The 16001-nt window shown below is 42.2% G+C and overlaps 1 protein-coding gene across 7 annotated transcripts in view; it reads left to right on the forward strand.

The window, feature by feature from the left end:
* Positions 1-15516, forward strand: part of pecam1b (platelet and endothelial cell adhesion molecule 1b) — a 30399-nt gene extending 14883 nt beyond the window's left edge. For 2 of the 7 annotated variants that reach the window (XM_030745458.1, XM_030745266.1), the window contains one exon: positions 1352-1907. In XM_030745458.1, the coding sequence (XP_030601318.1) occupies positions 1352-1370 (19 nt within the window). In that variant the 3' untranslated portion in view covers positions 1371-1907. Of the gene's footprint in view, positions 1-808; positions 889-1351; positions 1908-4637; positions 4692-5490; positions 5593-6289; positions 6347-12920; positions 12944-15259 lie in introns of those variants that run through there. The other 5 variants (XM_030745040.1, XM_030745115.1, XR_004020854.1 and 2 more) reach the window with 5 other exon arrangements.
* Positions 15517-16001: the final 485 nt, after the last annotated feature.

A 16001-nucleotide genomic window follows, 5' to 3' on the forward strand; every position in this document is an offset into this window, starting at 1 on the left:
TATATATATATATATATATATATATATATATATATATATATATATATGATTACAATGTTTGTCCTTTAAATTCAAGTCCTCTACCCGAGGCCTGGCAGTTTGAGGGTCCCGCGTAGAATCTTAGCTGTTCCCAGGACTGCGCTCTTCTGGACAGAGATCTCAGATGTGATTCCTGGAATCTGCTGGAGCCACTCTCCTCTTTATGGGGTCACTGCCCCTGAGGTCCCACAGGGAATACTGTTACCTTCACCTTCCACATCCTCTCTAGCTCTTCTCTCAGATGTTTCTCAATCTTTTCATCTTGCTTCTTCCTGATTTCACTGCCGTTTGGTATTGCTACATCTATTGCTGCAGCCTTCCTCCTTTGCTTGTTCAGCACTACTATGTCCGGTTGGTTAGCCATCACCAGTTTGTCTGTCTCTATCTGGAAGTCCCACTGCAGCTTAGCTCAGTCATTCTCTACCACCCTTGTGGGGGTGTATCCCATTTTGACCTCGGGACCTCCAGGCCACTCTCAGCATATGCTACTCAGCTATGCCGAGCACTTGGTTATGACGTTCTGTTGTTTACATGCACAGAGATGCACATTACACAAGCTTAAGGGAAATGAAGAGATGATGCAACAACAAAAAAAAACGTGTGCAGGACAGACGACTATAAGTTGGACAGCAAACAACTCCAACATGCAAAACCGCCTCTATAGTTGCTTTGTTTTTATGTGTGTTTGCTTTAGTTATTTCTGGATTTTGTCTGATTTCTTTTTGTCTTCACTGCTGCCTGAGCTAACTTCTTTTTCGCCATTTCTCAGAAAGCCTTCGAGCCCTAAATCAGATGACCCTTTAACAGTGAATCTAACCCACGACACAGAGGTTTATAACGCAGCCACAGGTAGATTGGTTTTACTGTTCTCCTGTGTGTCACTAACCGGCCTCATTAGTCATTATGTTTCCATCTAATAATCATTCCCCTCATCTCCACCATCAGAACCTGCAGCATGTAACACACTCCACCCCTCCACCCCCAGATGATCCATGTTTTAATACGCATGCGTGGCTCCTGTGAAGGAGACATGACCACCCTTGTTTGTGTTTCTGTCCCTGTTGCCTGTTCATGTTCCTCCATGTTTCAGCATGTTGTCTTTGTCCTGCTTTGTCCTGATTGTTTTTTCATTTTTGCTCAGTAGTTTGTGTTTGTGTCTAAGCCGAGGCAGGAAAAGTGGAAAATTAGGATTTTGCTGTAGGAAGTAAACAGTCTTAGGTGCATGCTGTGAGGTAGTAAAATCACAGCACAGGGCACTGATTCTCACACTTGTTGCAAACTGCTCAGAGCGCCCATTATCATCTCCTTCCAGACGCAGTGTCTTTCTATGATGGCAATGAGGGGAGAGTGACCAATGGGACGCGAGATAGCGTGGCGTCGGCACCTGCTGACATCAGCAACAGGAGCAGCTACAGTATCGCAGCCACAGTGTAGAGATGCCTCAGCAGTGGGTGGAGGGACACTGATGGAATGTTTACTTACTCTGAAGGAAAAGGAAGTTCACAGAGAAGACTTTGGGGGACGAATATGAGAGACAGTAATTCTGTTACCAATGCTGATTTTTGTAGGAAAATATTCGCAGACATTATCGACACGATAAATACCACTGCTCCCTCTCCCTTCCTCCTGCCATCTAAATGGCCTCTGATTTTATACCAAGCATTACTGTGTGTGGCTGTTAGTTTCTTTGCTCACAGTGTCTGTGTGATTGCATGACTTTGTTTTATTCTTCTACTTGTCTCACGTGCATTTTTAAAATTGGCTGATTTGTAAATATATTTCATGACACTCACAGGAAACGTGTGTATATATTTCTGGTTGTCTGATTGGAAGAGAGACTTGTAGAATAAAGATATTGGTTTAATTTAGAGGTGTGTCGGTACCCTTTATTCATTTTACTTCTGCTTTTTCTGCTCATCTGAGGAAAAATTTGTGTCAAAATGTCCAAAAATAATCATTATTATCATACATGCGCGGTGTTTGGTGTTAAGTGTTAAGTCCCAGGCAAAAAAAAATCAAAAAATGAAGTCTATTCATTTTCTAAGAAAGAATGCGCAACAGAGACTTCCTTGAAAAACTGAAACAATGGAGTCTGCAAGAGACTTCCTATGTTGGCACAAAGCACGCTCACGGGGGTCACTGCTGATAAAACCGATGCTGGCGAGGACGCCTGGAGCTTATTTTGTTTCAGGCCGGGCAAGATTGAATGGATGCAGCAGGTGGAGGAAATTAATCACATGAGCCTTGGTTTAGCTGTGGGAGAGATGACATTACCAACTGGGAAGTTGTTTTTGCCGTTCAGCCGCTACTGAATTAACAGCCCATTGTGCACGAAGCAGCGGAAGATTTCTGTTTCTAGATGAGGATCTAAAATCTGCTGCTTTTGTTACTGTTTCCCGGGTGGGCCGAGCTGAGGGAGTGTGCCGCCAAAAGTATCTCATCATCTCTTCTGATCACGTGACAACATGAAAGAAATAGTTTAGCGTTTGGGGAAAGATGGGAAGAGTGATAGCTCTCTCAAGCCTGTGTGAGGCTAACAGCCCCTCACCCAACAGGGTATGAAAAAGCAGTGTGTATTTCCCAGCAAGAAAACTTTTCCTCATGAGGGTCTCTGGAGCTTGAAAAAGGCGACTGGACTTCTTTTTGTTTCTTGAAGACGTTTCACCTCTCATCCGAAAGGCTTCTTCAGTTCTCAACCAAATGGTGGAGAGACCCAGGTATTTAAACCCCTGTGGGCGTAGTCCCCTGGAGGTGGTTATGACCCTCTATTGATCATGTGCGTGAACACATGTGCCCAGGTGTGAAGGGGGCGTGGGTCATATTTAATCAGTGGTTTCAGTTGAAACCAATTTAGGACTCCGCTCCATTGTTTCCTGTGGCCTATTGAGGTCACTGGAACAAAGGTGTGAATGGGGGTTGAGACGTCTGGGAAGGGAGCTCAGGACAGCACTGTAAGCGGGGGAAAGTTGGTGACGTAATCCACCTCCTCTGTTCAATGATGGTTGTTCACAGTGGACATAGATGGCTTCTTTCACTCCTCTTTCAAACCATCTGTTTTCCCTGTCCAAAATGTGAACATTGGCATCCTCAAAAGAGTGCCCTTTTTCCTTCAGATGCAGATGTACTGCTGAATCTTGTCCTGTCGAGGTGGCTCTTCTATGTTGTGCCATTCGTTTGTGAAGAGGCTGTTTGGCTTCACCAATGTAGAGGTCCGAGCACTCTTCACTGCACTGAACAGCATACACTACATCGCTGATCTTGTGTTTGGCGGGTTTGTCCTTGGGATGAACCAGTTTTTGTCTTAGGGTGTGACTTGGTTTGAAGTATACTGAGATGTCATGCTTGGAGAAAATTCTTCTGAGTTTCTCTGACAAGCCTGACACATATGGGATGACAATGTTGTTCCTCTTGTCCTTCCTATTCTCTGTAGTTTGTGTTTGGCCTTCATTCCTGTGCATCTTAGCTGATTTGATGAAGGCCCAGTTGGGGTAACCGCATGTTTTGAGGGCTTTCTTAATGTGTGTGTGTTCCTTATGCTTCCCTTCTGCCTTAGAGGGAACACTTTCCGCACGGTGTTGTAGGGTCCTGATCACCCCAAGTTTGTGTTCCAGAGGGTGGTGGGAGTCAAAGAGGAGATACTGGTCTGTGTGTGTGGGCTTCCGGTAAACTTCAATGTTGAGGCTTCCATCTTCCTCGATAAGCACCGCACAGTCCAGGAATGGTAACTTGTTATCTCTGGTGTCCTCCCTGGTAAAACGTATGTATTTATCCACTGAGTTGATGTGACGAGTGAAGGCTTCTACTTCATGGGTTTTGATTTTGACCCAGGTGTCATCTACATATCTGTACCAGTGGCTAGGTGCCATCCCTTTGAAAGAACCAAGAGCTTTACTTTCCACTTCCTCCATGTAAAGGTTGGCTACAATGGGAGACACTGGGGAGCCCATGGCACATCCATGCTTCTGTCTGTAGAATTTCAAGCTCCAGAGACTACTATGACCTGGATGACTGAGAATCTACACAGACACTTTTCCTCATGAGCTGTACAAACAGCTGAGACACGTTTCTTTATTCTTACTGATGCGCATTTTTAGAAAAAGTCGAGCTGTTATCACCGCCGCGACCTTGACCTGAAGGTGAAGGTCAGAGGTCAAGTTCCACAAAAACTCTCCCCCTGACCATAACTCGAGAATGACGTGAGCTAGGATGTTCAAATTCACAGCATAGATGCGTCTACTAAAAATCTGGGACGAGTTCCAATCTCGGTGACCTTGACTTCAAGCTTAAGGTCAGAGGTCAAGTTTTCTGAACCTCTTGCGAACGATGTGACCTAGGATGTTCACTTTCACACCACAGATGCACACTATTCACGCTCGACCCATCAAACGTCACACACCTGTTCAATGACTTTACTGCAGCACTACTTTGACCCCACCCCAGTCACCCCCCCACCCCCACCCCCACCCCCCGTCACAAATCCAAAACAGCCGCATGTTGGCACCCGTTCAGCGGTGCTCTTGTTTGTAACTCTGATCTCAGCAGCTGCCTAATGACCTGAAATCAGTCTGTCAGTGTATCTGTCTCTGTGTGTTTCACAGTGAGGGTGGACAGAGCTGAAGTCAGTGTGTGGAGCAAGGGGAAACCTGAAGCAGGTGAGCTGAGATGGTAGCACCATCGCTGGTTTAATTTCTTTGGCATCATTTCATATGAAACCAGTCAAATCAGAAATCAGTTCCCACCTGACACCCCCCACCCCCATCCCTCAGAAACGGCTCATTTTTTGTAAAATAACTTAAGCATATTTAATGAATACAGACTGGATTTTCCCCTCCTTCTCTCGCCCTCAGATAGCTGGGACAGACTCCACTGACACATCCTGTGAAGTTTAGAGAGAAAAAAATTGCCTTGATTATTACATTTGAAGTGGGTTTAATATTGATTTGGTTGCTGCTTTGAACTGAGCTTAAACATGTTTCCTGTGAATATCTCTTGTACCAGAAATGCTGGAAAAAATATAAAATGAATTTTAGAAGAGTCAAATTTCATCCCACCTCAACACCCTTTGAGGGCTACTAAATTATAAAAAATATTCATAGTATGAAGGTAAAATTTTGCATGGCTTCTCTAAATACAAAAAAGCTTATTCTGAGGGAGTGGAGTGCGAGGCACTGATGGAGTTTTTCTATCTCATGTGGGTGGAAAAAAGGGATTTGAACCTTGTAAATTAGACCTTCCCAGGTGTAGTTGGGAATAGTTGTAACCACACCCCAAACTGATACCATGTGACGCAGCCTGTGTCCAGCCTGGCTGCACAGCTGTCTGCATCCCCGAAGCATTAAAAGTAAAATCCCTGGAGGTGATAATCAAGGCTTCTCTTTTAAAATGAGCATTTCTATCTTTTGTTCATCACGCTCAGCGTTCAGTGCGTTAAAGATCATTTTATTGGTGCAGGAAGCGACGATGAGATCAGCAAAGTGTCCAGCGAGGTCTCCAATGAGCCTGACGTGGAGTACACGGAGGTGATGCTCGCCCGGGCGGCGGATCCTGGCCGAGGTTAACGGTTCACAAACACACAAAGAAAAATGACAAAACAAGAGCAGAACAGGACACATTAGGACAGCACGTGGACGTACAATACGTACAGAAACAAGAGCAGCAGGCACAAACAGGACAGGGGTGTGAGGAGTATTAGGAAGTGACTGTGTGATGTGTGTGTGGGGGGGAAGAGGAAGTAAATAAATAGAATAACAGAGAGAGAAAATAAGTACACAATAAAAGAACGTAAATATATAATAATATACTTTTTTACACAAAAATTCTTTTTTTTTTTTACTTTTTTTTAATCACTCCGCTCACTTTCCTGAACCTCCTGTCCAAAATCATTTTCACCACTTCACCCACATTCCTTTATGGTTGACAAGACCACGATGCTTACTGGGAGGGGTCTAATTACCCATAATTAATACATCTCCAGGTTGCTGTAAATGCAGGGATAACTTCTGGGATTTCCACAGTCATCACAGACCTTATAAACAGGAAGGGTTGAACGAAATGCCAGCGGTCTCTGATTCTTCTTCTTTTCACGGTCTTGTGCTCGAGGTCCCATCGGATCTGAGACGGCAGTTGGAGTGTGACATAATCTGCCTATTTTTGGGTTTCTGTTAATGATAGGTCATACAGACAGTATCTGCTGGAGTTCGTCTTTTGATGTTCAAGCAGACTCATCTGTTTTTTTTTTTCACTTTAACAGGTCCACTGAGAAAAGGCACAGACACAGTTTACAGTGAGCTCCAAAACTCTCCACATGGTGAGTTTGAGCTCCTCCATTAATATTATTTTTATTCAGACTGGTTTATATAACTACAAACTCAGAGAACATTCACTCAGCTCTTCAGTTTCCTTCAGCTTTGCACAGCATTTTAGCCTCATTGTTTTATTTCACTGCTCATTGATTTTATTTCATTCAGAGTCTTTTATACTCTGCAGTATGGAAACCTAACCCTCGCCTAATGAATCTCAGAGTTGTTCTGAGTCTGTATAATTATGTTTTGTTAACAGCTTTATCGATTTCATAATTACAGATGCAGCCACCTAATGTTGCCGCATCCAGCCAGACGTCGGCCAGCTGAAGTCCAGCCCCCAGCTGGCCGACGTCCGGCTGTCGTCGGGCTGGAAGTCCCCCTCCTTCTCCTGGGCGTATCTACTTTCCAGCATGAACACACCCCTTTCCCTCAATTGTAGACTGTCACCAAAAGGTGGCGCCTTCTTAACAAAAACGTTGAGTTCTGTGATTCAAAAAAGTTTTGGTGAAGTATCAAGTTTTGAAAACCTAAAATAGATGCCTAAAATTTTTGTCAGTATGACCTTTCACACATTTCCATTGCGAATCACCAAAAGATTCCTTTGTTTCACTTCATCTTTTAACTAAATAAGTAAATAAATACAGTAGGTTAAAAAAGAAGCGGTGCTGCGCTGAGCCACCCCGGTCTCACGGCAGTTCGTGCAGTAGTCACGAAATTTAATCTATTGATTCGTGCTCATGAACACGAATTCCCTCTTTTTTTCGTGTTACTCGGCACGACTTCTAACCTGCCTGAAATGCAGTGGGATAAAGTTCATGCCTCTGAGCACGGCTTCTAAGCTGCAGTATAGTTTTTTTTTTTTTTTTTTTTGCCCCTGTCCCCCTTTTTCCCCCCTTTTCTTTTGAACTGGAAGCTCAGAAGCTGAATTATTCCTTTAATTGCGATCCTTAACCGCCACTTTTCCTTTTGACATGAATTTCTCCTCGTTTCATTTAATGTGGGGTGCTGCTTATGGTTGTAACGATGACATTTGTGGGGCTTTTTAGGTCTAAATTTATATTTACGTGTTTATGGTTAGTGCTATATTCGGTGTCCAATTTTTTCTGTGAGTTCCGTGGTCTGAAGCCGTTTTCCCTCTGTGTTAAATCCATGAACCAACGATGAATAAATAAATGAACTACAGTACCCATCACCCCATCGGCCGTAACCATGGTCACGCGTATTCCCGTTGCTGTCCAGCTAATTGCATTAGTTCACCCGCTTCGGGTGTTATCAGGTAATTACTGACTTTATTAGCGGTTTTCAGGCCTGTAAATATGGGCCAGCAAGGGCCGTCTGCACCTCGTAGTCAGTCGAGAAGGTAGTTATCGTTCTAACGGAGGATCACTGACAGAGAAGGACTACAGACGAAGGACTACAGAAGAAGGACTACAGAAGCCATGCTCGCTGACTTCCGGCGGATGCTGCAGTGTTCAGGTAAGAGGATTTCAATGGACAGCGTTTATATAGTGATATTATTACGGCCGTGAGTTCAATAAGCACTTGAAATTAGATTAATGTGGTGTAAGAGAGCGCTGATATCCCAACTCTGAGATGCATTTGTAGAGATTATTGCGGGTTTTGCCGTCTTTGAGACGCTAGCTTAAATTTTCTGTGCAAATGTTAGCGGATATCGTAGGAAAGCGTTCACTATTTAAACAATGTTATGACAGAAATATGAGCTTCTGGACTTACTAGTTAAGTAAAATGATTATTTTCAGCCACAGATTCCAAATAAATATCCTGATGAGCTTCAGTGCATCCATATTCAATATCTGCGAGTACAGTGCTTCATTTAATCTGCACTGAACTGACCCAGGCTTATCACAATGTAAAATAAAATGATACTGGTCTGAACACAGTTGCTGGATCAGGTGACCCTGAAGCCTCTCTTAGTTATGCTGCTATAGGCCTAGACTGCTGGGGAGGTTCCCGTGATTTCTTTATATTCACTGTAAACAAACCTTATATTTGCAAGTTTCTTATATTCAATATTTAAACAAAGAGCAGTCTGTTTATACTTCAGACTGCTGGCTTACTTGTGGTTCCTATGATACTTAAGAGTAGAATGGGATGCAGAGCCTTCAGCTCCTCTGTGGAAAGAGCCTTGAGGTGACTGTTGTGATTTGGCACTATACACATAAAACTGAAAGTCTGGCTGCCTTTAATCCTCTGTGACAAACACGAGGATCCATGAAACCTGCCAGCACCTGAGAATGAGCTGAAACTTGCAGTGTATTACATTCCCATCATGGAGAAGCTTCCAGACTCTGGGAATCCTGTCAGTGAGCAGGGACTGATTCACTGTCCTCAGCTTTAAACAAACCCAGTCTCCATCTCAGGTTTTGACTCAGCCTGCTTTGGAGTCACTAATCTAGAATCATCAGGCTACTTACTTTCAACACCATAATTTTGTTACTGATTCAGTTTATAAACCTGTTTTGTGCTGCAGCAACAATCAAACATGTCCAGTTCATACATCATTGTAGTTTGTGTCTTTGCTCTTTCAGAACTGAATTGGAAATCCAAAGGTGCTGGAAAGCTTCTTCTCCAACCCTCAAAACCAAACTTCACCCATGAGAGCTGACAGCATGCAATCATTTTGAGAAGTGACACTCTCATAAATAAAGGTGAGCAATGATACTTAATGTGTACTTTTTGATTATCATGTTTAAAGGTTTGTCATTGCTCACAGTGGCCTTGTATTCATTAGGCATTTCCAGAATAGTATCCAGCAGTTTCTTGTGAGCTAAGCTGAATCATTTTTCTTTTAATACATGTTTAACATTCACTTGAGTATTACTTGTTATACATAACTGTGGCTCTGAAACAAAGGCTCTCCTGAAGGAGAAGAAGAGAACCTTTAGATCAGGAAATAAGGAGGAGCTGAGAGCTGTGCAGAAGGATCTCAGAAGGAAAATCAGGGATGGAAAAAACACCTACAGAAAGAAGATGGAGGACCAGCTACTGCAGAACAACACCAGTGGAGTTTGGAGAAGCTTGAACTCAAGTTCAGGCCACAAAGCAAGCCCACTCTGAGACTTAGAGTAGAGTGGGTGAACAACTTGGACCACTAGAACTACCAGCATTTTCACACTACTCCTTTTTCTACCAAGCGCCTCCAAATGGCAGTTTACATCTCATTAGGCCACCTTTTGTTATGTACACGGGGCCAGTAGATCGGAATGTGTGTGGGATGGGTGTGGGGGTGGGGATGGGTTACCACTGATGACCCAGGGTCGCCAGGTGTATAAAAAGCCAGGTCACAACACATATTTCACCTTTAATAAGAACAAATTTGTAATTGAGATCCCAGATTTGGAAGAGATGTTTTGTGTTCTCCGTGCTTCAGGTTCACAGCAGATGGAAGGAAACTCAAACAGCCACTAATGTAGCCTTTGTGCTGACTGTAGACTGAGGGATCTCTTCAAATTGTTGTATTCCTCCTCTTCCTCGTCACCCACTGCTTCAGATCTCGCTGTCACCATCAGACTGCAGCAGTTATGTTATTTAGCCATGAAACATGTCGTCACCCTCCCTTGATTTTTTTCAGGCTTTTCAGAAAACACAAAAAACTGAACCGAATGTTGAAAATTTAATTTAGACAAAAATAAAATTTTAAAAATGTCTTTGACCATTTTTTTAGGAGGGTGACGATATATAACCTTGTTCAGCCTGTTTAGGAATGCACTGAGATCAATAACCTAATTTCCAACGCAGATCTGGAGAAACAGCAAAAACCAACGGGACCCTACACAGCCACAGATGCTGCTCCAGAGCTAGAAGTTCTAAACCATAAAGACCAACCTGGGAAACTTGCTAAGTGTGACAGGTCCAACATAACCCCAGATACAGCCCAGCCACAGGGTGAACCAAATCTTTCAGATAATGACAACAGAGAACCAAACGCACCTCCCTCCTAAACTCACCAGCCTGCACCAACCTGACATTTCTCCTCCCTGAGTTAAATAGATGAATGGAAGTTAAGTGGTTACAAACATAAAAACCACGGGTCCACAGACAGGAGCAGTGAGCTGAAATCAGCACAAAGCTACCTGAGAGGCTGTATTGAACTACTATATATAATTTAATCATTTGTCCTGACTGGTTTCACCTCAGATGTTCTTTCTCCTTTTGGTAGATTTCTCCCACCTCTGTTTTGATGCCAAGAAGAAGAAGAAGCTGCTTCAGAGAAGTGGGCTTCATGGTCTCAGTGCACAGCAACATGTGTTTTCACTGCCACAATCAAAACATTGAATAAAATCTATGTATTGTTGTTTGGAAACGTGTCATATTACTGCATGCTAAGGTGTGTTATTAAAGAAAAAAATGAGTTCTATATTTCTGGTTTGATGATATCCGAAGCTTTTGATTCAAAACGTTTATTTTCCACTGCACAAAATATTTACTGTTGCACATTTATTTCTCATAGGGATTTTTTTTTTCTTTCCATATTTCAGTCTCTGGTTCTTGAGAGTCATGGCTCTGTCTGGTCTCTGACAGAGATCCTTAAAAATATTATTGGAAAGTACCTATTAATTTTACTTTCAAACAGCTTTATGTGAATGTTATCTTTTCATTTATAATTTTTAATATATTGATCACAGTGTAGTGTACCGTAGAGGCATCCAAAAATGATGAGACTGGGCTGCTTGTGTGTGATTTGGAAGGTTTGTGTCTGTCTGTGACTCTGCAGAGGTTAAAGCTGTGATCCAGTCTCAGTCTCTGACTGAAGGTTGCTGAGACTCTGATTAGATACACAATGTGAAGTTCACAATTCTCTAAACAAATAAAATGGTAATGACAAACATGAACATCTGTACTTATTTCAGAAACATGAATGTTTACAAACATAATATTTATTTTAAGGATTGGACTTCATAAAGCGCACTGATGTTAGAGTGTGTGTTCATATTTAAATCATTTTGTAGGCTGAAATTGTAACGGTGGACCTGAGATGGTCCAGAGAAAGTAAACACATGTTAATTAGAATAATAACAACAACAGACTGAGACAGACAGCTGTGAAATGCGCACACAATGACGTCACCTCATTCACTGCTAGCTACACTGCTAGCTACATCGTATCATTCATGATCATCTATGTAAACAACGTTTAAAGAAGCCGCCACAGCTCTGCAGCTGTAACTGTTTCAAATCATATATTTTTGCTCGTTTGAACTCTGAGGATGTTTTTAAAACGGTCTTAAAAGGCTGTTTCTATGGTGGTTGTCACGGACGCCTCAGTAGCTTATTAGGCTAACCTGGCGCGTCCGGTTCCTGCTGCTAGCTGTCTGCCGCAGGAAGGCTGCGTCCCATTTCAAAGAGCCGCCGCTCCGTCGTAACTGTGGCTCAAACACCACTTTATCCTTTAAGAAAAGGCCTTTTATAGCCATTTTGGTCGCAGTTTTGATTATAAAATAAAAGGGAAAATATAAACAAACAAAAAGCTTAACATTGAGAAGACTTGGAAGAACAATGTGACACTGATGAGAGGATAAGGCTTCCCAGGTCATTGCCAGGCCAAACCGGCTGGTGATCAGAATTATTTTAATTATTTTTTTACCCAGTTTCGCTGGCGGTGCAGCGCTCACAGCCTGTCCAAGGTCCCGGGCTGAACTTCAAGCCCAGCCCGTCCCTCCAGACAATACTCACCGCTCCACTATAATGACCGCTTTACTCTCATCTTTCTATTGTTTTTAATGGACAGTTCCGCTTACAATTACAGTTCAATGATGTGAGGATCCTTGGTACAGTATACAGCGGGCTGCTAATGAATGCGCTTCCACTATTACTGCTCCTCCTGGTGGATAAACAAGACATTACCACCATTTTCCCCAAATGCTGCTTAGGGGCGTTCCCACCAGTGGCCGGAATTCCTACGTCATTAGCGGGGGATCGCGTTTAGGCCGAGGTTCGGCCACGAATCGGCCAAGGACCGGCCAAGGTCGCGTCACGGATCGGCCGGAAATTTTCAGTGGCTGCATCTGTATATCATCCTCTTATCTGATTTTGCTGCCTCTGAGTGACAAATAATGAGACAGCGCAGCTTTAAAAACTGCAGTCTGATGATATTCGAAACACTTCAAAAATAACCAAATGTCATTTTAAGATGTAAAAAACTTGTATTACTGATGGGAAGACGGCTAACCCCTACCAGCTACACAACTGTGACCATATCCTCTGACTGCTGGCGGGAACTTCCTGTTATTAGAACAGCAGCCAGACGCTGCATGTCTCTATCAAGAAGTCCATCAGAGTCCTAATGTTTCCTGTTCAGCACTGATAAAAGAGGTTATTGAGAGAAGCATCTTTAAGAGACAGAGAGACAGATTATTGCACATATTGATTCAGATCATTGAGACAAAACTGAAACAAAGGCCTCTGCAGGGGAGGAGCGAATGAGTCAGCAAGGTCATCAAGGTCAGCCACGTCAACATAACTGCCAAATGACTAACGAATGACTGTGAGGTCAGCCAGTGAATGAGCAGTGTACACACCCAGCCAGTGCGCATTTAACCAGTGATGCTTTTTCCTCCAGGTGCTGCTGACCACCGCGACTATGTGAGTAATGATCTGCACAGTCACACTCAGATGGTTAGCAAGAAAGCACGACTCACTTTTCATCATTAAACGTTCTGACCTGTGACCTGAAAAATGTTTGCACAGCTGTATCATCCATATTCAGTGCAGTAATTTAATGTTTTTAATGTGTTTTTCAAAAACAATGTCCACGTTTGATTACTTCAGTCTCATATATGAGATATGCATTGTGTTTGTACCCACCATTGTACTTTCTATGCTCAGTAACATAGAAACAAAGTGGCGCAATGCCACCTACTTCCACGGTGCACAGAAAGATGATAAAGCCAGGAGACTGAGGCTAAAATTCCTCCAACAGTTACATAGAAACTATTGTTTTGTTTGACTGAAGTGATTCAGCCTGTGGGCTTCACCGCGGTCATCATGAAGCATATTCAGATTTGTTACATAGTAGAAAAATACAGACCTGTCAAATTCAAGTGGTGGAAAATTGAAACAGCACACTTAAGGTGCACTTCTTCAGTTTATGGACCAAAATGGTGCCACCCAGGTTTCCTATTGGATAAACTGCCAGAGACAATGATTGACCTGGAGCCACGTGACTAGATGCACAGCTTATTGTAGGTCATTAGGTCAATAGGCCTGATTCCCAGATACAGAGAGATGATTGGTTGTTTTCTATTTTTTATGATGACCCTGATGAAGGCCGGATGCTGAACACTTCAGTCAAACAATAAAGTTATTGTATAAAAGTGCTGCTTCACATCCTCAGTATTACATACAGATTGATGCAAGTGGTAAAAGCTACAGAAGTGCACACTGAGCAGCAGTGTGGCTGTGGGTTAAACACCAGGTAAGGTAATGAGTTTTCTCGGTTATGGTCATTAACAAATAACTCCAGTCAGAATTAATAACTAGAGCAAACACACATCATTTTTTTAATGTCTCTCTGTGTTATGAAAACATTTGTGCCAAAGTCATCAGAGTGAAATTTTTCTCCTCTCAGCTGCATTAAATTTTGAATAAGACTCAAATCATTTTCATCTTTGAGATGCATTCAAAAACTACAGAAGTCGATCCAAAAGGATTTTCAGTCGTCCAGTAAACAAACGTATGACAGCACTGAGCGTGCGATTAAAGTCACTATGAGAGAAATCCAAAATATGAAAACGAATGGAAAACCCTACAATCATGAAGAAAAAAATATGTATTCAAAAAATAAATGATTAAATGAAAAAGGCTGTAAAAAAAAAACAGCTGTAAAAAAATAGCCGTGTTTAAAAAAACAAGAGAGAAAATATTAAAATGTGAAAAAGGTCAACAAAAACAATTAAATCTTAAACTGAATTTTATATTTTCCAGATAGCCAAGATATTAAAAATAATTCATAAAATAAACAAAAATAAACTGGCATGCATAAACATGAGTCATGGCATTACTACAATCACCAAATATCATTTCATTTAATGTTGGTGGTAAAATAAGTTTTCACTAAAGTATGATTGACTATCAATTTACAGTTTATGAGCCATCATTATTATATTTACTCCCAAAGCAGACACCAAGCAGCTGGGCTGCTCTCGAGGCCTCACAACAATCAGAATATATCACATCAAAAACACTCTGACCCTTCAGGCTTCGCCCTCCAGAACAAACGGTTACACCTTAACTCTGCAGCGGCCCTGCTTTCATTCTGGAAGTGGCACATGCAGTTTCAGCTTGTCTTCATTGTCTTTCACTGAGCATACTTTTATTTTTCTGCCAGTTTTACTTGGCCAGTGGGTAAAATAGTCGGCCGGGTTTTATATAGTAACTCATGCAATGCGCCCTGCTTGTCACGGTGACCCTCTGCAGGCTGATAATGCAGAGAGAGGGAAACGGCTGTCAGAGTTTCCAGACGAGAACAAAAGCATTTGGGCCGGGGCTTCCTTCCCTATCAGACAGTCACATCAGGCACTGCACTCCAGTCAAATTACCTCCAGGACCATCTCAGCCAACATGCTGTCTCCCTCTGAGCCCTAAACACAGTCACTAGTGGCTGCACTGTTTGCCCTTACATGGTGCTCGTGGTGGCTGAACTGAGGAATTTGAAAGAATAAACTGAGGAAGTGACATCACAGCCTAAAAGTGGCTAATTTTTCATTGTTGTATCTTCTGGATAGCAGATTCTGAGGTTTGGTGGGACCAGGAAGCTGATGAAACCTCTTTAAAAAAATAAGTTTAATGACACATATCTTACCAGCAGCCACGAACAGCTAGTTTTTGGGCGCCTTTGAGGTGGTGATAGCTGCTTTGTGTTGTGTGTCTGTGTCAATCTCTTTGCTTGTGTGTCTGCAGGGTTCTGTAGAATACGCTGAGCTCAACCACGAACAACTTGAGATGAGTCAGTACCATCCACAGGTCAGCGGCTACCAGGACCTGCCTGAGCCGGTGGACTAACATGATTATCCCTCCTGTCTTTGTGCACCGCTCTGTGTGTGCGTGTGTGTGTTTAAATCCACACTTTGTCACCGCTAAGATTTACTGCATCAGTTCTTTCTCAGTCAGCTGCTGAATAACTGTAGATATTTTTCCTAATAAAGACATTTCACATATCCTGGCTGTCTGTGGTGGCTTCATTTGCAGACGATGATATTACAGCAAAGATTTGATGAGCAGAGTATGACATGGCACCGCCCACTGATCAGAAATATCAGAACAAAGATACCAATGTGAGTAAATGGATTTTAGGTCAAATGAAATAAAGGTTAACTCTTAAAAACCCAAATGTTTTTAAAAAGCATTGTAATCCACATTATTACTAATAAACCACTGATGTTCTTTTTGCACCGTTTGCTTTGTTTGTTTTTTGTTTTGTTTTTTCTCATTTCCAAAATACAAACAAAGATTTGAATCAGAAACCACAGCAGCAGGCGGTTTAGGCACTGCATAAGTTTTTACATTATGTACAATTGTAGTTGTTAATCATGCATGTTCATTCACATGTTAGTGTATAACAAGCTAATGTGTACATCCTTTTACATTTTTAATAATTACATGAGAAAATCTATTTAAAGGTGACTTTAATGACTTCTCTCAA

The sequence above is a fragment of the Archocentrus centrarchus genome, chromosome 1 (genome assembly GCF_007364275.1).
Source record: "Archocentrus centrarchus isolate MPI-CPG fArcCen1 chromosome 1, fArcCen1, whole genome shotgun sequence".
Taxonomy (NCBI): Eukaryota; Metazoa; Chordata; class Actinopteri; order Cichliformes; family Cichlidae; genus Archocentrus; species Archocentrus centrarchus.